We start from the raw sequence: 24,447 nt of genomic DNA on the forward strand, positions 1-24,447 counted from the left end.
ATAAAAACAAATAGGACTTGGTCTACCTTCAAGGAGCTTATAACAGAGAAATTACAACAAAGGAAGTAAGTGGACAACTCTTTTTCATTTCATCTATACGTTTTTACTTTCCTTTTTATTTATTTATTTAGACACAGAGTCTCACTCTGTCATCCAGGGTAGAGTACAGTGGCATGATCATAGCTCACTGCAACCTCAAACTCTTGGGCTCAAGCAATCTTCCTGCCTCAGCCCCCTGAGTAACTAGAGCTACAGGCATGCATGACATGCCTGGCTAACTTTTTGATTATATTTTTGTAGAGATAGGTCTTTACTATGTTGTCCAGGCTGGTGTCAAACTCCTGGCCTCAAGTGATCCTCCTGCCCTGACCTCCCAAAATGCTGGTATTACAAGTGTGAGCTAACATGTGGGCCTTGTGTTTACTTTCTAACCTCTGATCTCCCTTCTAAGCTCCAGTCTTGAACATTTAACAAACTGGTTAGCGCCTGCCTCCTCTGCACCCAAACATTCCATCATTGCATTTTCAACCTGAAAATGCCTAAAACTGAATGCATTATTTTTCCTCCAAAATTGATTTTCCACCATTTATCAATGGTATCACAATTTTTAACGTAATTTAAACACAAGACCTAGAAATGGGTTTTTATTTACCCCTTTCCATATCCTCAAACTCAATTGCAATGTCTTATTGGTCATCTCTTTATAATCTGAGGATTCCACTCTCCTGCTCTAGTTTCTCTGCCTTACACCTTTATATCTGTTCCAAGATATTCACATACTCTTGCACAAGTAACTAATTCTTCTGATTTTTTCTGCCTCCAAGCTGTCTCACCAACTCACATGCCATTACCTGAGAAATCTCTTGAAAATGTCTCTTTGATATGGCACTCAACTGCTCAAAAAATTTTTGTATCTAATCTTTGCTTATAGAAGAGCCTAATCATCTTAGTTTGGCATTTGCAACATCCCATCCTCTAGTGGCTATTTACTGTCCATCATCATCACTCCTGGTTTCCCAAAGATATATTCTTTCCTATGGGCACCAGTTGCTAATGTTTTTTCTCTACCTGGAATGACTTCACCCCACCTCTCCCATGACCACTGGATTAGCCCATTTTCACACTGCTATAAAGAAACACCCAAGACTGGGTAATTTATGAAGGAAAGGGGTTTAATTGACTCATAGTTCCGTATGGCTGGGGAGGCTTCAGGAAACTTACAGTCATGGAGGAAGGGGAAGAGGCACATCTTACATGATGGCAGGTGAGAGAGAGCAAGCAAGAGCAGGAAAAACTGCCTTATAAAACCATCAGATCTTGTGAGAACTCACTCACTATCATGAGAACAGCATGGGGGAAAACACCCCCATGATCAAATCACCTCCCACCTGTTCCGTCCCTTGACACGTGGGGATTATGGGGATTATAATTTGAGGTGAAATTTGGGTGGAGACACAGAGCCAAACCATATCAACCACCCTACTTCCAAGTGCTTTACCCTGATCAATTCATCTCTTCATTCCCAGAGCACTTTTTAATGTCTACCACCCATATGCCCATATGTCATTATATATTGTGTTACATTATTGTTGTTTTTGTATCTGTCTTCCATTCTATATTTATTATCTGTAAAGTACAAGGGGATGGTGTAGACAGTTTAAAGGTTTTAAGATAATAAAACTTATAGTATGGGAAATAAAACATGTACACAAATAACATTATATGTATCAGCACATGATAAGTATTGTAAGAAAGTTAGAAAGCAGTGAAGCCAAGGAAAGAAGATTACCTGCAACTGAGTACCGGAGAAAAAAATTGTGGAAAAGGCAGCATTTGAAACCTTATGTTTGGATAACATTCTATGTCTTAGACGTATTAGATTCTCCAGGAATACAAATTGATTGGATAAATCACAATAAATGAATTAATGAATGATAAAAATGGACAGAAAGAAACAATGTAAGTTATCAAAAATCATTCACTAACTTAATGACAAAGATTACAGAAGTTTATAGAATAATGCATTCCATTTTAGGCATTTTCAGGTTGAAAATACAATTAAATGTTTGGATGCAGAAGATGCAGGCAGAAAACAGTTTGTTAAATGTTCAGGACTGGAGCTTAGTCCTGATAGGAGTCCCCATGAACCATTTTCAGTCCAAATAGACATTCCCAGCTTTAATTTTTCCTTTAATCTTCAAGTCTTCTCAGATCCTGTATCATGATCTACCAGAGTTGTGTGATATTGTGTTGCTCTAGAGGTGGGCAGTGTCTGAGAGCCAATAGAGTGATGGGCACCGATCCTCCTTTTCAGTGCCTATAACTCCAAGCTGCTCCTGAAAATCTTTCTTTCCAAGGGAAATTAAATACCCTGGTTTTAACCATTCTGAGAGCAGGAGAATGAAAGCAGCTGCAGAGACATGCCATTTGTCCTATTTATAACAAGCCTAGGTAGGCAATCACTCAGTTAGTTCATGTTACAGTTGGGGAAATAAAGGTATCAGACATCAGGGAATTGCCTCAACTCACAGAACAAGCCAGCAGCTAGTAGATACTCCTGCTCTGAGTCCAGTGGGTCATGCCACTTCCAATTAGGACTAGTGCAAGGCTGGATAGAAATGTCCCTCCCTGGTTTGTAGCCAGAATCCATCCCCGGGCTTCCTTTGACAATGGAACCTTTAGACAACCCTCGTCTCTTTAAGTATTAACAGACTGTATTAACTCTCCTGCCTGCCATGTACTGAGCTTCCTACCCCAACAGGCACTGACATTACAGGTGTCTAAAGAGGAGGTTATAAATATTAATCAAGAGAGTGAAGTTCATGCCTGAGAATGTTATGACAGTTGAAGTAACACATAAGACAGAAATTGCTTCCACTGAATAAGGAGGTGTCTTTTCTCTGCGTGATGCCTCTGCCTGCAATGTAATTTCCTGTAGAGGTGGCAGAGCAGGAAAGAGCAGAAAAGCAAACCAATACGGTTCTTTATAATGAATACATGGATGAGGTCTTGTGAAAGTAAATAAAGTCCCTGTAAAACACCAGGAAATTTCTTTGAAAATAGCCCACAAATTGGCCATAAAGCTTACCTTAGCCTGAAAGCCAAGGTCATGCATATAATTAGAATCACTAAAAGAATCCAGACCAAGGATGAGCAGGAGCCTAAGTACTGTGCAGTGTGGGGAAGCAGGCAGAGAATGGACAAGTAGGATTGTTACTTCCTCTTGAATAGACTCCCGAAGAGATTCCACACACTCCATTCTCTTTTGAGGTGAGGTTTAGTAATGGGTACAAAAGGTTAACCATAAGAATTTCACCACTAGACTGAATTCCTGGCTTTGTGCAGTCAGTAGCATTTGTGATTTTTCCCATAATTGGGATATTTCTTGAGTATTGCTAAACCTAAAGATACAGAAAAGGTACAGAGAGTGATTCCAAAATCCTTGAATTTTTATGAACCTAATTATTAAAAATTTTAAATAATTATGTTGGTTTCTCCTATTGGTACGTTATTAGAGTGTGTTTATATTAATAGCTCGTGTTTCTGTAGCTTTTAGTAGTTTACAAATGGTTTTTACCTGGATTACCTCATTTGAACCTTCCCCAACTATGTAAGCAAAGTTAATGAAGCTAAGAAAATGTAAGCAGCCAGTACAAGGTCAACTAACAGCCCATATGGCTCAGGGGAATTCACCAGGCAGAGCTTCTTTGGGTCATTCTGGCAAGGTGAGTTATTATGCCAAGGAACATATTAGCTGCTGGCTGCACATTGTGCCTCTGCCCAGGACTGCACATCTCACCAGTCATTGTATGAGAAGATCTCAGTGAAAACCAGATAAGAACAGACCATTATTCTCCAATTATTGTGTAAAAAGTATAGGCTTAAAGAATATTGATCTCTTGTTAAAGAAGTCTTTGGGACCCTACGTGTCAATTTAATGCCTAGGGTGCTCGAAAAATCTACGTGTTCTGTTGGAGAATCATGCTCATGCAGTGTAAAATAAAACATAAAGCTTTCATATATACACAGATGTGTATGTACACATGGATATATATGCATATATATGTAGTATACTGAAATTATATGAAAATATACGATAAAAGTGTTTCTTGCAGTAACAATGAACACAGCAGTTGCTAATATTTCGAGTCCAGACAAATTTGTGAAATTGAGCCAGTCTTATGAAATTCAGTAAACCTGTAAGTATAATGTGGAAAAAACTGAATATAAATCTCAGCAAACACCAGAAATGGAAGACAGACAGAAAAAATGAGAATTCACTGAGTCTTTAATGAGGACATCATTTATATACACATTTTTCTTTAAAAGCAATGTAGATCTTCAGACTTTTTATTGAATGAGAACTTGTTATGTAATAACAAGTTATGTAATAAGCAGTATGTTTTGTAATAAGCAGTATGGCTAAAGAAATTACAGACATGAATGAATTTATCAGTGTCTGGGATATTAAATAAAAATTTTAAAAGAAAGAATGAATGATGGAAGGGAAGACTGGAGTAAGAAACATAGTGTCAAAATTGTCCTTTCTGGTCTACCACCAACTACGTGAATAACCTAAGAGCAGTAAGCCTTCTGAACCCAGTTTTTTTCGTTTGTTAAATAAGAGAGTCAGATTGGGTCATCAAAAGATCTCTCTGTAGCCAGGCACAGTGGCTCATAGCTGTAATCCCAGATCTTAGGGAGGCAGAGGCAGGAGAAGAGCTTGAGCCCAGGAGTTTGACACTTGAGCCCAGGAGTTTGACACCTGCCTGGGCAATATAGCAAGACCCTGTTCTCTACAAAAAGGAAAAAAAAAAAGACAAAAAAAACTCAAGTAATAACAATAAAAAATAGTATTTTTGAGCTCCTCCTAAATATGAGATACTGGTTCAGTGCTTTACACACACATCAACACTAATCCTTAACACTCCTGCAAAGTGTTACTGAGAGGTGAAGCCAGCTGGACTTCCTGGGTGGAATGGGGACTTGGAGAACTTTTCTGTCTTACAAGACGATTGTAAAACGCACCAATCAGCACTCTGTAGCTGGGACTGTAAAACTCACCAGTCAGCACTCTGTAGCTAGCAAGAGGATTGCAAAATGCACCAATCAGTGCTCTGTAAAAATGCAGTAATCGGTGCTCTGTAGATAGCCAGAGGATTATAAAATGCACCAATCAGTGCTCTGTAAAACACCAATCAGCAGGAGCCTAAAAGTAGCCAATCGTGGGGAGGACTGAAAAAAAGGCACTCTGATAGGACAGAAATGGAACATGGGAGGGCACAAATAAGGGAATAAACGCTGGCCACCCCAGCCAGCAGCGTCAACTAACTTGGGTCTCCTTCCACACTGTGGAAGGTTTGTTCTTTCGCTCTTCACAATAAACCTTGCTACCTCTCACTCTTTGGGTCTGTGCCATCTTTAAGAGCTGTAACACTCACCCAAAGGTCCACAGCTTCGTTCTTGAAGTCAGAGAGACCATGAACCCACCAGAAGGAACCAACTCCGGACATATTACTATTTATTTCCATTTTGTAGATGAGAAAACCAAAACACAGTTTAAGTAACTTGTTTAAGGCCCCATGGATGATAGAAATAGAGGTAAGATTCATGTCCAGGTCTGTGTCTTTCCAAAGCCCATATTACCTCCCAAGACACTAAAGTATGCTGGCATCTTGTAGGCATAACCCAAGTGTTGAGATTATCTAGCCACTTTTTTTTTTCATTCCTTTTTATTTTTTATTTATTTATTTTTTTTAATTGTACTTTAAGTTCTAGGGTACATGTGAGGATTATCCACTTTTATACACAAGATTTCCGTGTTGTCTAAGGAGGGTAGTAATTCAACCATTCTGTTCTGGGCTGCTAAGGGCATAAACCACAGCAGTCATTACAATATCCACTGGAGATCCTGATGGTGAACTCCTACCTAAATGAAACAGGCTTCCAGAATGCTGTGGATGGTAAACCCTATGAAATTATTGATGTTATTACTGAAGAAGGTGGATACCTGTTTCAAGTCTCTCTAGTAAGGAGAAAAGACTCATTGTTCAACCCACGGCTTAGTGAGTTTCTGAATAATAGGACTTTACTATATATGTATATGGATGTTATTGTTTCTACTAGGTCAGTCTCTGCTTGTTGACAACAAAACAAAAACAAAACAAAGACATATCCCTTAACATTAGGAGGTACAACTATTTCATATTCTATTATTAGCATGCTATAAGTCTAATGCACAATTAGGTATAATAACTAATGATACTTTGCTCATATACTTTGTCCTAAAATCTCTTAAAAACATGTAAAATGTCTGTTCAGTGTTTATCTTTTCACTTGCTTTTATAATTACTTGGTAGGAGGAATGTTTGAAAAAATACATACCCGATGGTTCACGCCTATAATCCTAGCACTTTGGGAGGCCAAAGCAAGCAGATCACCTGAGGTCAGGAGTTCAAGACCAGCCTGGCCAACATGGTGAAACCCCGTCTCTACTAAAAATACAAAAATTAGCCGGGTATGGTGGCACGTGCCTGTAATCCCATCTACCGGGGAGGCTGAGGCAGGAGAATCGCTGGAACCTGGGAGGCAGAAGCTGCATTGAGCAGAGATTGCACCACTGCACTCCAGCCTGGGCAACAGAGAGAGACTTCATCTCAAAAAAAAAGAAAAAATACATACCAAAATCTCAGAAATTATCTCTGAGAATTGAGATTATGGGAAATTTTCCTATTTTTATATTATCTGTTTTGGCATTATTTAAATTTTCTACAATGAGCCAGTTTTGGTTTTGTAATTAGAAAAAACAAGTAAATCACAACCTTTAACAATAACTTCAAATTTTACATTACATAAATCCCATTAGAAGCATATGCATAATAAATCAGAAAATTTAGATTTATTTTGCCTCAAGATAAAATAGCAGCTCTTAGCATTGGAAGATGAAGTCTGTTCAGATGTGCAGAATATTATCTAATATCTAGTCTTCAATGAGTGTCTAGGGAATGACAACATCTTACCAGAATGCCACGTAGTATGGAGTCATAAAATGCCTTTAATTTAAAATCACCTCAAAAGTATACTCAAACCTTTGGCACAGAGAATGCTATGATCCCATGAGGGAAATGTCCTAATCCTTCAACACAAGGACTCCGGGTCATGTTCTTCATTTAAGCCTGCATCACCTCTTAATCTTGACAGCAAAATCCTCACCAAAATTTTGGCAAGCACACCAGGAATGATGCTGCCAAACAGGCATCAGTCTGGTTTCCTCTCTGCTAAAACATGAGGCCATTGAAAGTTTCTTGATGCAGATCACAAACAGGTTTCCTCAGAATGTGGTTGTTTATGAGCAGAAAGAAGAAAAATTACCCTAAAGTTATATCTACCTCCTCAGCATCACTATATCATATCTGTTAGCAAACTACAGGCATTGGGTTGAATCTTCCCCCTGCACTCCATCCCTCTTTTGGTAAGACCCACAAACTAAGAGTGATCTTTTAAATTGCTGCATAAAATTTGAATTTCAGTGTTCATAAATAAAATTTTAATGGGAACAGAGCCTACTCATTCATTTATGCATTGCCCATGGCTGCCTTGCTGCTACACTAGAGACTGGATGACTTTCTGCAGGAGTACTAGTAATAATGTCTCCCAAGTCCACCCAGAACCTCAGAATGTGACCTTATTGGGAAATAGGATCTTTGCAGATGTAATTAGGTTTCGATGAAGCCATACTAGATTAGAGTGGGTCCTAAATCCAATCACTGGTGTCCTTATATAAAAACACAGATATACAGTGGGAAGAAAGCCATGCTGTAATGAGGCTGAAATTGGAGTGAGGCATCTACTAGTCAAGGATTGCCAGCAACCAGCAGAAGCTAGAAAAGAGCCATGGCCAGCCTGGGCAACTTAGCAAGACCCTGTCTCTACAAAAAATAAAACAAAAATTAACCAGGCACGGTGGTGCACACCTATAGTGCTAGCTACTTAAGAGGCTAAGGCCTGAGGATCACCTGGACTCAGGAGGTCAGGCCTTGCAGTGAGCCATGATCATGCCACTGCACTCCAGCCTAAGTGACAGCATGAGACTCTGTCTCAACAACAACAACAAAAAAGGCATGGAATGTGTTCTCTCTCAGAGCCTCCAGACCTGCAAGGGTATACATTTCTGTTATTGTAAGCTACATAGTTTGTGGCATTTTGTTACAGCAGCCTAGAAAACTAATTCATTCCCCAAGTCTGAAATACCTGACACTTTACCCAAAACTGTTGGTGACCCCTGGTATAGAGCCCTGGTATAGAGGATTGTATTCTGGAAGAAAACTCACACAGAGTTAAGTTACCCTAGGTCAACTAAACCAGGGCAGTGCTGGGCCTGGTAAGGCATAAAAGCATTAAGAGACTATAGGGGAATTATAGGAGAGGGCAGTTCTTATCACACATGCTCTCATTTAACTTACAGTTTTTCTAGGCCAGGCATGGTGGCTCACTCCAGTAATCCCAGCACTTTGGGAGTCCAAGACAGAAGAATCATTTAAGCCCAAGAGTTCAAGACCAGCCAGCTTGGGCAATGTAGTGAAACCCTGTCTCACTGCATATGTATGTATGCACGCATGCGCGCGCGCACACACACACACACACACACACACACACACACACACACACATATATATATATACCAGGCCTAATGGCATGGTCCTATAAGTCCAGCTACTCAGGAGGCTGAGATGGGAGGATTGCTTGAGCCCAGGTGGATCAAGGCTGCAGTGAGCTGTGATCATGCCACTGGACTCCAGCCTGGGTGACAGAGCAAGACCCTGTCTCTAAAACAAAACAAAACAACAACAACAACAACAAAAACCTTACAGTTTTTCTGAAACTTACAGAAATGCAAAATGCTGAACACCTATTTTAGTGTCAATCACACATTATTATGTTGCATTGCATGAATTTCAGCAATGGCACTTCAACTTATAAAGAAGTTCAGGAGCACCCCACTGATCTATTTTCCGTAAGTGCAATAGACAGTCATTGTATTCGAGACTAGTGATAAAGAGGGAACTGAGGAGGGATTAGCTGACTCTCAGTAAGGAATGATTCAAAATAGCTAAGTCTGAACCTGGTGCAAGAAGAATGCCACCTCTTTCCAGGCTCTAGGAAGAACTGTTACCACCACTACAGTCTAACAGCAGTACTTTAAATATCTTTAAACTCAGAGGCGCTCAAAAATACATGCTTATTGATTAATTAAACATTTATTTCCATTAATTGGTAAGATTTAAAGAAGAGTCAGGTTTTTGGTGAATTTCTGTTATATGTACACGATAAATAAAGAAAATAATATATATATTTATATATAAAATAGAAATTCACCAAAACATATATATATTTTTTTTTGAGAGATAGAGTCTCCCTCTGTCTCTCAGGCTGGAGTACAGTGGCACGATCTCAATCTCAGCTCACTGTAACCTCCGCCTCCCAGATTCAAGCAATTCTCATGCCACAGCCCCCAGAGTAACTGGGATTACAGGTGTGCTCCACCTCACCCAGCTGATTTTTGTATTTTTAGTAGAGATGGGGTTTTGCCATGTTGCCCAGGCTGGTCTTGAACTCCTGACCTCAAGTGATCTGCCCACCTTGGCATCCCAAAGTGCTGGGATTAATGGCATGAGCCACCTTGCCTGGTCCTGAATTTCTATCATATTTGATTGTAAGAGTCTTTATTGATGGTGCTCCACTGGAAATAAAAACACAAACGAAGAAATTGAAATGCCTCTTTCTCAATAACCACTTAATTTTAATTTATTTGACTCAAGACTGGATTTTTATTCTCTCGGCCTAATTATTCAAGTAAAAAGGATGAAACATATCCAGTAAGAGAAGGATAAAGTATAAGGTATAATTTTAATACAAAAATACCCAGGATGCTGGTTATGGAAAACTGGGAAGGAATTCTGTGCCCAGGATACCAAACAGCACAAAAGGAAAAACATTTCTCTTAAGAACCAAATTATAATTTGCCTTGCATGCCAAAGAACTTCAAAGACTTTGCTGATCTCTATGTCAACCACCATGATTTTTCAAGTGAAGCTGAAGATTGAAATTTGGTTTGATGAGCCCCTTGCTTCTTCTTGGCTAAGAAAGAAACAAGACTGCAAACCAGGCAAGTTACACTCTGCAAAGCTCCTTTACAAATGTTTTTCAGTAGAGCAGATTTGTGTCAGCCAAAGAAGCATAATGCCTCGGTGAAAAGCTGGGGCACCATCTTCCTAACACAGCTACCTCCAGCCCCTATGGCTGAGCACTGGATCCCAGTGGCTCTCATTCCAGGTGTGGCTGCCTTGTACAAGAACGAAGACAGGAGGCCTGTCTGATAGAACTTGCAGGTTTCATATGGGCAACAATAAGAATGAGACACAAATAGTAAATATATTGAAGTTTACATGTAATGGTGGAAAATATTTTCATTTTTAAAATGAAGACATTTTATTTTAAAAAATAATAAATTTTCTGTTAAGAGGACCCGGATTGAGGACAACAAACAAAGAACAGTCATGGTATTTCATGTACTGGATCACTATCAGCACTATGTCTTCCCAGGACTCTTCACCAGAAGGGAGCAACAAATACTAAAAGTAGAAGGCAAAGATATTCTGTGAGACCTCTATAAATAGTAACATAAAGATTTTACTAACATGTAAGACCTACTCAAGTCCTTCTCTTCACTTGTGGGAGACTCCACAGCTGGCATCTTCATACCAATGAATGTCAAAGAGGGTTCATATCCAACTGGCTCATTATCAAGTCAGGAGCCTACCACGAAAACAAGAGTGTCAGAATCCTCAGCTTTTATACTGCTTCAACCAGGACACCTAGACCTTTTCAAGCATGGATGATTTTCTCCACAAGTGCAGGAAATTCAGCTACCTCCTGAATCAAGAAGAAAACTGTCTGTATTTTATTTTGTGTTCTTTACTTGTTCAACTGGCCTCCATACCATGAAACTTGGTTCCACTTATCTTTGATCCTCTCAGTCAGTTCCTTTTCTAAATGTTTTCTATTTAAAACAAGCCATGTTTTTATAATTTACCAAATCTATTTTTGACTAGATGAGCATTTAAGTGGACTGACTATGAATTTCAATTTCTCATTGTTATGTATTTGATCTGATCTCACAGGCATAACTAGCATCTTGTTTGAGGCACTGTGCTTAAGAATGGGGGGGAAAGATGCAGTTTGTTAAATCTTTCAGGATTCTCCTTGTGAAATGGAATTAGTCGGCACACCTACTAACTTTAAAGAAAGTGGCTGGAGACCTTTGCCTATTCAAGGGACAGAATGCATCAAGCTTCCTCCTGATAAGCCACCTGCAGAAACGGTTGTTAGGGTATACCATTAAGCCTGCATCTATATATTTTGTGCCTTTAGTTTAAGTTTTGTTTAAACACTCTGGTTTTATTTATTTCAAAATTTATTTATTGAAATCACTGATTTGCACTGGTATTAAAATACTTGATGATAGACTCACAATGTACCAATAATTGCTGAAACTACCATCATGTTTTCAACTGTTGACAGTGATCAAACAATTCTGTTTTGCAACTGCACTAAATAAAAGACAAAATGCAAAGTTTAATTATAATGAGATTAAGTTTTTTCAGTCTTTAATGAGATATAAAACTTACGAATAAGATGACCTTTTAGAGCTTTATTTCATAGATAAAATTTGAGATTACTATTTAAGAAATTTTTCTTAGGTTTCATTTGTGTGAAGCCTTTAAAGAAATATTAGTTTAAAAACAGACTCCCTAAATTCCATCAACATAAATATTACTTACTTCGAACATGAATAGAATTTGAGAAATGAACCTTACACATTTATTCCAATTTCTTATGAGTCAAATTTATGGGATTAGGCTATATTTTTCTTGACTCAGATTCATTATTCAACATGAAGCTACATTCAAAGAGAGAGAGAGAGGCCAGGCGCGGTGGCTCACGCCTGTAATCCCAGTACTTTGGGAGGCCAAGGCGGGTGGGTCTCCTGAGGTCAGGAGTTCAAGACCAGCCTGGCCAATATGGTGAAACCTTGTCTCTAGTAAATATACAAAAAACAGCCGGGTATGGTGGCAGGTGCCTGGAATCCCAGCTACTAGGGAGGCTGAGGGAGGAGAATTGCTTGAACCCCAGAGGCAGAGGTTGCAGTGAGCTTAGATGGCGTTATTGCACTCCATCCTGGGCGACAGAGCAAGACCCTATCTCAAAATAAAATAAAATAAAATAAAAAATAAAAGAGAGAGAGAAAGATAGCAACAAGAATGGGGCAGTAGTAAAAGAATCTGCCTTATTGTCGGGGGGAGTCCCAGTCAGAAGACTTGGTCTCTAATCTAAATTCTGTTATTAACTAGTTGCACTTAGGCAAATCACTTACTATTTCTGCCATCTCCTCCTGCATGTGGCACATATGTGGGTAACTCATTTAAAAACAACAAGAAGAAGATAAAATTATAGATTATCTAGGAATAATTTGCATAACATATAATGAAGACAACTCTAAACCTATATGTAAGGATGAAAAAAAGACCTGAATACCTGTATATATAATATTATACAGATATCACCTTTCTCACTGCCCAGCCATCTTGGCAGCTGCTCTTGATTGGGGCCATCCCAACCAAGGAGATGAAAAATTCACTGGAGTCAATTAATTCTCGGCTCCAACTCATGAAAAGTGGAAAGTACGTGCTGGGGTACAAGCAGACTCTAAAGATGATCAGACAAGGCACAGCAAAATTGGTCATCCTTGCTTACAACTGCCCAGCTTTGCGGAAATCAGAAGTAGAGTACTATGCAATGTTGGCCAAAATTGGTGTCCATCACTACAGTGGCAATAATATTGAACTGGGCACAGCATGCGGAAAGTACTACAGAGTATGCACACTGGCGCTCACTGATCCAGGTGATTCTGCTATCATTAGAAGCATGCCAGAACAGACTGGTGGAAAGTAAACTATGCAAAATTTTCCTTTAATAAAACTTGCCAAGCTTGTTTATTCTAAAAAAAAAAATACATTATAAAGATATCAATTTTATGCCAATTTATTATCTAAGTATAATCGCATCAAGTACTCAGAGAAAAAATATGTTTAGAATTGAAAGGCTGATCCTAATTTTATCTGGAAGAGTAAATAAGTAAGAATGCTGACTTTTAAAGCAAAAGAAAAATAAAGATGATTTTCCATGCCAGATATCAAAATACATTACAAAATTATAGTAATTAAACAAAAATGTATTGGCATAGGACTAAAAAGATAGTTCACTAAACAGAAGAGAGAATCCAGCAATAGACCCATGTTTTCATGGGAACTGTAGTGCATACTGATGAAAGAATTTCAAATCAATTCTGGTAGAACATAAGGGAAAAATAACCAAATGAGATTCCTACCTCACACTATACTGCAAAATAAATTCCCAATTTTATTTTATTTTATTTTTTTTTTTTTTGAGACAAAGTCTTGCTCTGTCATCCAGGCTAGAGTGCAGTGGTGCAATCTTGGCTCACTGCAACCTCCGCCTCCGGAGTTCAAGCGGTTCTCCTGTCTCAGCCCCTCGAGTAGCTGGGATTACAGGTGCATGCCAGCATGCCTGGCTAATTTTTTTACTTTTAGTAGAGATAGGGTATCACCATGTTGCCCCAGGCTGGTCTCGAACTCCTGACCTCAGGTGATCCACCTGCCTCGATTTTCCAAAATGCCAAGATTATAGGCGTGAGCCACTGCGCCCGGCCATAAATTCCAATTGAATTAAATCATAAGATTAAAAATTTTGACAAATATGAGGAAACCATAAGAATATATATGTACTCTTTTTTTGGAGACAGTCTTGCTCTGTCACCCAGGTGCAATCTCTGCTCACTGCAACCTCTGCCTCCCCGGGTTCAAGCAATCCTCCCACCTCAACCTCCCGAGTAACTGGGATTACAGCTGTGCACCACCACTCTCGGCTATTTTTTGTATTTTCAGTAGTGATGGGGTTTCACCATGTTGGCCAGGCTGGTCTCTAACTCCTGACCTCAAGTGATCTTCCCTCCTTGGCCTCCCAACATGCTGGGACTACAGGCGTGTGCCACATCGCCCAACCCGAATATATATGTACTCTTAAGGAAATATCATTCCTAAACAAGATAGAAAACTTAGAAGCCTGCTCCTTTTGTAGCTCATGAGCGATGGTGATTGGGTGTTCACATGCATCTGTGAAATGCACTACAATCTTGGCACATTACCCATCTGACCTGAACTTGGGGAGGAAAAAAAAAAAACTCAGAAGCCACAAGGAACACAAGGAAACAACGGACAGATATAACTACATGATGCTTTAAATTTTTCTGCCCAGGAAAAGATCACATAAACCATGTTTAATAAAAGACAAAACAGACTGAAAGGAGATAGGTGTAACATACAACAGAAAGGGATTAACTGCTATAATATGTAAAAACTGAAGAGTTCCTTCAATTAAATAATGAAAAGACAATCCAATATAATAAGGTAAAAGAATAAAAATGAACAAAATAAAAAGAAAAAGTGATCAATGAATATAAAGATCAATAATTTTTTCATGATTTCCCACCGATTAAAGAAAATTGAACAATTGATAGTATGTAGTTTTGGTAAGGGTATAAGGAAAAGGGCATTTTCATCACTATGCATCTGAATATAAACAACCATAGCATTTCTGTGGGTCAGTGTGGCAACATTCATCAATATGTTAAAGATTATGCCCTTTGATGGAACAATGTTACTTCTAACAATCCATCCTACAAAAATACTTACACATGTGGACAAATATATATATGAATATTAATGACAGAATAGAGAAAAATTTTAAACAACCTGAACATTCATCAATGAAAGAAATGACTAAGTTTTAATATTTCCATATGAACAATGAAACACTATATGGCTGTTTAAAAGAATTAGGTTGTTTTACATATACTCCTAGGGAAATTCTTCAAGACATAAAGTTCAAAAAAGAAGTCAGAAAGCAATCTAGATAGATTGCATCTAGATTGCATACAATAATGTCATTCATCCCATTTGTAAAACTCATGTATATATCTGTGCATGAGCAAGCATGGGAATAAAATAAAGCCTGAAAAAATACACTACAACTTGCTAACAGGAGGTAGAATTCTTAAAAAGGATCAATGAAAAGGAATTTACTTCAGTTATTTTATATACTCCTGTTCTATTTGAAAACGTTACAAGAATGCATTTTTTTCTCATTAAAATTTTTAATGGAAAAAATAGGAGTTAGCAAACTGTACTATTAATGTTGTTCCTGCCTTATCCAGAACTACTTGGTAATATAAAAAACAGCAGAATTACAAAGTCCAGAACTTTCTTTTGTTACATGTTCATTTTGCCTCCTTAATTTTTGTATTTATGTAAATAACTATAGCTTTTATAAAGCTCAGCTACAAAGGTACTAAAAATTTTATCAAAGTTTTTTTCTGTACCCCTTTTAAATATACACGAAGTCAACTTTTAAAGCTGGCTTTTTAATATAAGCATGATCTAAAAGTCCATAATTTTTCCCAGAGGACTGAATGCCTCCAGAGGACCTACCACTGTGGAAAAGATGCTGTGTCAAAATGATGCGGTGCAGCCATGCACTGGGCAGGACATCAACCTTGAAACACATGATACTGGTGACCACATAATGAGAATTCCATTCAAATTTGATGACTGATCTATGAAGTTCTAAGATTCTTGAGGGTTCTTTTAAATGCAGTTATCAGGCATCTGAAATCACTTTCTGCAACTTATCTGCAGTATAATCTAGAGAAAAATTTCCAGGCCTTGGTATCTATTTCATCATTCAAATGAAACTAATTCTCACCTGCCATTTATTATAAAGATTAAGTAAAACGATGGATCCAAAAATGCTTTGGAAGTTTTGAAGTTGCTGTAAAACATTGTTTTTACCAATATATGAGCAGTTGATCTTCCACAAATCAATTTGATATTCCTACCCCCACCCTTACCCTTGTATGGTCTGGACTCAGATTTGTTATCATTTAATGAGAACTTCCTTTATTCAGGTCCTTAGGAAAAGTCTCAAACAGTTCTGGAAGGCAATGCTCCTATTACCCCCATTTCTCAGATGAGGAAGAAGATTAGGTACCTAACCCCAAGTCACAAAGCCAGGAAATAGTAAAGCCTAAATTCAAAGCTATTTATTTGATTCCAAAATTATTAACTGCTGCTCCTTACAGAGCACTGCCTCCCAGTGTACTGATGTTTCATATCTTTTAATACCAATGAGGATAATAATTATTATGAGAATTATAATTGCTGTAAATTATCTCTTTTCAACAATTTTTTTTCAAAATTGGGAGAAAAGCAAGCCTACAAAAATAAAATTTGCATAGGTATTAACAAAATATTGCCCAAGAAATTCAGGGTGTAAATAAATTATTAATATGCTGCTGCTAACAAGATTGGTAATTAGCACTTAAGAAAAAAAAAGAGAGAGAGAACAAGAGAACCCGAAGAAAGCTCATTTATCTATCTAGACTTTCTGTGAGAAGGATGAGGTTTCTTTTGTTTTGTTGTTGTTGTTGTTGTTTTGAAATAGAGTCTGACTCTGTTGCCCAGGCTGGTGTGCAGTGGTGCAATCTCGGCTCACTGCAACCTCTGCAAGCGATTTTTGTGTTTCAGCCCCCCAAGTAGCTGGGATTACAGGCATGCGCCACCATGCCCGGATAATTTTTGTATTTTTAGTAGAGACAGAGTTTCGCCATGTTGGTCAGGCTGGTCTCAAACTCACGACCTCAAGTGACCCTCCTGCCTCGGCCTCCCAAAGTACTGGGATTACAGGCGTGAGCCACTGCACCAGGCTGGATGAGATTTTTTTTTTTAATCTAATGTAAATTTTTTCAAAGTGCTGCTTACCCCCAGATAAACAGCAAGGCTGGCTCTCCTAGCTAAGTGCAGATGAAATGTCCAATTACATTAAACAGCTCTGGCTTGTAAAATATTTGAGGAAAAGCAGGGACTAAGAAAAGATAGCTTAAGAAATGCAAAATGTGGGGACACAGAATTTGCTTAATCACGTAAAAGTCTAAACGTTAATTAAAATTGACACTAATTAAGAACTATAATCCCACCTCCCTCAAGAGAGAGGCTGGCTTACTGGAAAGAAAGGACAACTTGGAATCACCAATTCTACAGGCCATCCAGCGCCTTCAGTAATCCCTGGTCAGTGTCTCAGAATTCCTTTGGGAATTCTTCCCAAGAGAGGGGTCAAAAAATGGGTTCATTGCAAATGCTTACTTTACAAGTGAGTAATTTATTACAGCTCTGCTGTTACAGGTTTTTCTTATTTTCCTTTCGCTTCCAAATCTAGTCAGAGGGTTTCACCAAACCCATCTTATTCCAGGATGATGAAATAGAAAGGCAAACCAGCTTTTATTGAGGACCCGCTAATTGCTGGGGCCTGGGGTTACTAAATCTCAAAACTTTCATTACAGCTTCTGCCCATTTTCATCCAAATCGCACCAGAAAACTTCTTACAAAGAACGCTTAAAGCGGTGGCTCATGCCTGTAATCCCAGCACATTGGGAAGCCAAGGCTGGCAGATTACTTGAGGCCAAGAGTTTAAGACCAGCCTGGCCAACATGGCAAAAACCCATCTCTACTAAAAAAAAAAAAAAAAAATACAAAATTAGCCAGGTATGGTGGTGTCGCCTGTAATCCCAGCTACTTGGGAGGCTGAGGCAGAAGAATCACTTGAACCTGGGAAGCGGAGGTTACAGTGAGATCTCCCCACTGCACTCCAGCCTAGGCGACAGAGCAAGACTCTGTCTCAAAAATAAATAAATAATTTTTTTAAAAGAACACCTAAAACAACAACATCACCATACCTTACCTTTAGATATCTCTATTAAATCTTAGAACTAGAACTCTTTCTTTAAGATGGAAACTTTTATCTACATTTTACAAAGGAAGAAACTTGAGCTTAGAGAACCGAAGTCAACTGCATTAGTTCACAACGTAGCCACCAGATGTTTGAACCTGAAATTGAACCCATGTCTTCAAACAGTGTAGTCCTACTACAGTGTAGCTCCTTCACCCCAGGGGAGCAAATTCCCCAAAGACAAGTACCGTATTATTTTAGCAACAGCCAAAAGCACAGTGAATAAAATTGTATTTTGAAAGCTGTTTGAACACTGAAATGTTTAATGCACCTGGGCGGTGTTAGTATTATTAAAGAGTGATCAAAGTGGGTAACACAGTTTCCAGTAATAAAAGTGATCATAAAATATAATCATAAAGTATTGAAACAGTTTCTTATATGGCTTCTGGGGCCAGTCCCAAAGAGGAATGCCCCCCCAAATTGATTTGAAGATTGGCATGGGTCTGATGGGTGTTCTGATGAAGTGATAATTACAAAGGATAGTTGCTTGTTCCCATGAGTTCTGATACAATGACAATGGAAATCAACATTCTCAACTTTATATTCTTGCCATGTTCATGCATATATATATATATATATATACACACATATATATACACTGTGATAAGGAATTATATATATGTATTTATGTATAAAATGACATAAGCTGCATTTTAATATGTTTCATGAAATAGTCCTGAGGAGCTCATTAAGAATTTTAAAAGTTTTTAATAAAGCATTAAATAAAAAGATATGGACCAAACAATTTAACTAGATATTTGCCTACTTGATATCCAATAATTTTTTTTACAATTCTCCCCCAGTAAATTGAATGAATCTTTTGATTGTATTAATAAAATGAAGTTAAAATGAAAATCAAATTATTTTCAAAAAGTAGTAATGATGCTAGACTATAATAGTTCTTTATCCTGCTTGTTATTGAATATTTTCAAAACACCACAATTACAATAATACGGATTTTTTAAATGAAAAGTTGTAAAAAAAAATTTTTTTATTGGTCATTTGGTTAAAAGAAAATAAAAGTAGATGCAGGGAAAATTACTACCCATTTTATTCAATTAATGGCCATTCTATAGTTTAAGTATTCAGGACATTTAAAGCCACAGTAGAGGCTGGGCACAGTGGCTCACGTCTGTAATCCTAGCACTTTGGAAGGTCGGGGCGGGAGGATCACCTGAGGTCAGGAGTTTGAGACCAGCCTGGCCAACATGGTGAAGCCCTGTCTCTACTAAAAATACAAAAATTAGCCAGGCGTGGTGGTGCATGCCTGTAATCTCAGCTACTCGGGAGGCTGAGACAGAAGAATCACTTGAGCCTGGGAGGCAGAGGTTGCAGTGAGCCAAGATTGCGCTGCTGCACTCCAGCCTGGGTGACTGAGACAAGACGCCCTCTCAAAAAAAAAAAAAAAAAAAAAAAAAAAAGTTACAGTAGGAAAAAGCAAGAGATAAAGAAATTAAGTGTTAGTGTTAGAAAATAAAATGTTAAAGGACATGAAAAAAAGTATTTTGATCAAGAAGGAAAACTGGTCTTGTCAACATAATCAGGAGGAAATATCTATTATTTATCAATTGTCATTTTCTCTTCTCTGCTTCTTAGGAGGACATTTTGCCCCTACTGATGCAACTGTTGCTGTGGTTGAGTCAGACAAACATAAAAGACCGTGACAGGACCCTGAGAAGTTCAAAGACAAGGCTCTCTTCTCAGTAAAAAGGGAGATCAGTTCATAACCTCCTTGAAATCTGCTTAGTTTTTAGGGAAGAAAGGAGAGAGGGAGAGACACTGGTGAAAAACTGGCTTCCTAAATTTTTTTAAATTATAAAATATCTTGAAATTCTTCAGTCTTTTCTCTATAAAGTATATTTATTGGGTCTATATTAAAAACTTGTAACTACTAGTTCTTTATTGGGAGGCAAATTAAAACAATTATAAGGAAGAGTTTAATAAATCAAGATTCAGTGATCCAAACTGGTCCTCTGTCTAGAGATTATGGTGACAGATTATAAACAGCCTTGGAAGTCAGGCAGGGAGGGTTAGATCCCAGGCAACTAGAAGCCAATTTTTGATCAGAGATGTGACAAGAGAGATATTTGCGGCATTGAATGCCCTGGAGAGGGGAATGATGACCTAGTAGGTAATTCAGGCAGAAAATATCAAGAACTTTGACTTGAGTTTTAGTCCTTGGAAGGGAGAAAATACCAGAGATGTTTGAAAGGAAAATAAATCAACACAACTTGACAAGGATAACCCATGAGGTGTTCTGAGCTGATAACAAATTATACAGTGAGAATTCCAGTCTTCTCCTTGATACTCAATTATTTTTATATTTAGTAAAGTCTAATCAATAGGAATTTTAGAGAAAAAAGCAACATAATGTAATATGTGCCTGAGACGTGAAAGATAATGGAGGTGAAAAGAGGTTTATAAATTAAACAAATGGGCAAAAACTTCAGGGTTTGTTTTATTTTATTTTTTGTTTTACATTCTAATTGGTAGTGGAGTGTTTAACCATACTGAAACCTAAGGAGGCCTTATATCTGGTTCTATTCTTAGCCTGAAAAATGGAGAGAAATGAGTCCAAAATGTCTCCAAGAAAGCCGAAGAAATCATCAGGGGAGAAAGGAAGAGAAGGAAGGGAAGGAAAGGAAGGGAAGGAAATCATCAGCTTTCCTGGAGACATTTTGGACTCATTGTAAAGTATCTTGAGTGGAAAGTGTAAGACATGGTACACTAGATCACTCAGAAGATGAGCTGGTTTAGATGGGGAAACAATAACCTGACTTTAAGAAAGTGGTGAGAAATATACGAGCAGCAATTACCAGATCAGTACGGAGACAATGGAAAATACAGAGCTGGAATTTCAGTTAGCCATTAGGATAGGAAATTCTGATTGTTGTGTCATTGGCATAAAAGCAATATTTAAAGCAATGAGAAAAAATCCAAAGTCAATTGAAAACTTGCCTTAAGTATCTTTTCCTCAATATTGGAGACGAGTTGAGTGTGGTGATGCATGCCTGTTGACTCAGCTACTCAAGAAGATGAGTAGCTTGAGCCCCGGAGTTTGAGGCTGCAGCGAGCTATGATTAGGCCTGTGAATAGCCACTGCACTCCAGCTAGGCAACATAGCAAAAAGCCATCTAAAAAAAAATACACACATGCACACACACTGGAGAGGAAGGGGAGTGGAAAACATGTAGAAGAGGCAGAGACCTCAGCATAGGGCAGTGACAAAGTCCCTGTCTGTCCCAGCAGACCACAAGATACTGGCTGGTCTGGGTAGCTATAGTTGAGATTGGGAATTTTTTTGTTTTTAGATGAGTTCTCTCTCTGTTGCCCAGGCTGGAGTGCAGTGGCGTGATCTCCGCTCACTGCAACCTCCGCCTCCCAGGCTCAAGCAATTCTCCTGCCTCAGCCTCCTGAATAGCTGGGATTATAGGCACGTGCCACCACACCTGGCTAATTTTTTTATTTTTAGTAGAGACAGGGTTTCACCATGTTGGTCAGGCTGGTCTCTAACTCCTTACCTCATGATCTGCCTGCCTCGGCCTCCCAAAGTGCTGGGACTACAGGCTTGAGTCACCGAGCCCGGCCTGTAGTTGGGATTTTAAGCAAATTATTTAACAGCCTTATAACTGGGAATTCACCTAATTGATCTAATTGATCTCTGAATTTACTGTGGCTATTAAATAAAATAATATATACAATAGTGATTGAAATTTTAAAACTGTCAAGTATTTACACCTACAATCAAAATGTAAATCAAATTCCAACTGTAGCCTTAATGGAAGAATGTCACATTTTCATCACTCCCTACATTCTCAGCCATGAGTCCCCTCCATCCCAGGAATCCTTACAGTTTTCTCACAGTGGCACTGTGAAGGGCTGTACCTTCTTATCTCTGATCTCATCTCTCAGCCACATCTCACATCTGGATTCTCTTCCCAATTGTAACATTCTCTCCCTTTCTCTACACCCTACTTTACCCACATTCCAAAAAGCTTCTCTCTGCTCTAAGCAACACTCACACTTTTGCCCCAGGAAAGGTAGAGGTAAGTTTTTGGCACAACTTAACCATTTATGTTTTTATTCAGTTGTCCAAAAATATGTTTTGTGATGACAATATTCTGGATAAAGTTACTAAGGATGTTTCCAGATTCAAGAATCTGACCTGTCAGATTCTGTTTGTGTGTGTGTGTGTTTCTTTGAATGCTAATTCCCACCTTGCAGATGTAGCCCTAAATACTTCTCTTACAACAGATAAAGTTTAAGATTTAATATATTTCAGACAATTTTTAGTGTATCTTGATCATTTTTGTAACCTTCACAAAAACTGGAAACATCCCATAAAATTCTTAACTTTATCTGAGGCAGTATGATATAGTCAGGGAAACAGCGTCACAGCTTTGGAATTATCAAGAGCTGGACTGAGAACCCAGTCCAGACCACTTATGAGCAGCATAAACTTGAGCATGTTATGTTATGCCTCAGGGATTTGATTTACAAAGAAAATGGGAGTAATGGTTTCTATTTTATAAGATTACTGTAGGGATTCAAATATGTAATGGAGGCAAATCACTGTATGCCAGTGCCTGGTATAAAGTAGGTACTTAATAAATATCTGCTGAGCAAATGAAATCCTTCCCAGTCATCTCATCACAAAACCTAATAGAGTGTTGAAGGCACTGAAAAGTCCGTCAGACTGGAGGGGCCCTTACTAAAGTTCTACTTTAGCAGTAGCTTAATAAAAACTTTCTATTTATTGATTGCAACAAGTTATTTCTAAGAGTTTAATACATCTTTTTCTAAAAGTGCATTGTTATTTGGAATAAAGATAAGTGTTTGATTTTATGCTTTAATTTCTAGAACCATAGATTAGTTCAAATAGCTCATTTCAGCCACTGTTTAAGTCTCCTTTTTAATATCAGAAAGTATTTATGACTAAGGAAGTAATGAAAAATTACCCCTTGTGTGGTCCCTATACTCATCATGCTGAAGATTCAACTTTTTCTATGTGAATGTTTTACCTCCACTTCTGGTCCGCCAGTTAAGAACAATGAGAAAAGTGACTAGGTAACTCTATAAGACCAGGAACCTGATCGCCTGATCCTTTTAATGAAAACTTTGATTGCTTTTCTTTATTTACTTGCCTCTTATCTCTGAGAACAAAGTTGGAAAGGGAATTATCCCCGTGCCCTCCCCAATCTTCCACCTTCATTCCATTCTTCCAAAAGCTTATATGGAAAGTTTTCAGCCTGTCCCTGGAGGATAAATATTGCAAATTTTGAGAAATGCTACTATGGTTAAGCTTTGATTCAAAATTTCTGGAGAAAACTTTTTCTTTAAAGATTTTCCTACTTTTTGTTTATTTGTCTCTAATATTAAGTCCTACTCTTTGATTACTCTTTCAAATATTAAAAAATCTTGGCCAGGCATAATGGCTCACACCTGTAATCCCAGCACTTTGGGAAGCTGAGATGAAAGATTTGCTTGAGCCCAGGAGTTAGAGACCAGTCTGGGTAACATAGGGAGACCCTGTTTCTACAACAAATACAAAAATTAGCCGGACATGGTGGTATATGCCTATAGTTCCAGCTACTGGGGAGGCTGGGGAGGGGGTGAGAGGATCATTTGGGCCCAGGAGTTAGATCAGCCTGGGCAACAGAGCAAGACCCTGTCTCAAAAAAAAAAAGAATATATATATATATATATGAGTGTGTGTGTGTGTTTGTATATGTATATATATGTGTATGTGTGTATATGTATATATGTGTGTATGTGTGTATATATGTATATATGTGTGTATACATATATGTATATACATGTGCGTGTGTGTGTGTATATATATATATGTATGGTTATTTCAATTGGTGTGCCTGAATAGCAATGACTAAAAAATACACTCTTCTTTATAGTGGTTTTGTAGTGATCACCTATTCCGACCATGTGGAGATCTAACATGCCAGAAACATCACTCCTGTTGTAGATGTGTTAGTTCTTGATTCTTCAGACAGATAAGCAGTGACTCTGATGTTTCCTAATTATGAAAGAATCTTCCTATTTGAGTACTACTGGATAGTTAATAAAGAGCACTAAAGCAAAGTCTAAAAGTAAAGAAGCTTGCAGTTTTAGTATCAATTTTAAAAACTAATAAATCTCCTACTACAGGCTGGGGGCAGTGGCTCATGTCTGTAATCCCAGCATTTTGAGAGGCTAAGGTGGGAGAATCACTTGATCCCAGGAGTTCAGGACCAGTCTGGGCAACATAGTGAGACCCTGTCTCTATTTTTTAATTAAAAAAAAAAACTCCAACTGCATATAAGATTCTGTGCCTATTACAACCATTTGAGCTCTTATTAGATTCCTAGATGGCAGAGAGACTTCAATGAACAACGGCTAACACACTATTGAACTTTATTTTCCAAACCTTCCTGAACATCAATTTCCAAATCTGTAAAATGGGAAAATGATACA

General features: G+C 38.1%; 1 protein-coding gene and 1 pseudogene across 1 annotated transcript; both read left to right on the plus strand.

Annotated features, from left to right (window-relative positions):
- The first annotated feature begins 12,507 nt into the window (after positions 1–12,507).
- Positions 12,508–14,804, plus strand: LOC100986354 (large ribosomal subunit protein eL30-like). The gene has a single exon (XM_034963366.3). The coding sequence runs from the start codon at positions 12,685–12,687 to the stop codon at positions 13,009–13,011; it is 327 nt and encodes a 108-aa protein (XP_034819257.1). The 5' UTR covers positions 12,508–12,684; the 3' UTR covers positions 13,012–14,804.
- Positions 14,206–14,294, plus strand: LOC112440291 (small nucleolar RNA U13; annotated as a pseudogene).
- Positions 14,805–24,447: the final 9,643 nt, after the last annotated feature.

Source organism: Pan paniscus, chromosome 5, assembly GCF_029289425.2.
Source record: "Pan paniscus chromosome 5, NHGRI_mPanPan1-v2.0_pri, whole genome shotgun sequence".
Taxonomy (NCBI): Eukaryota; Metazoa; Chordata; class Mammalia; order Primates; family Hominidae; genus Pan; species Pan paniscus.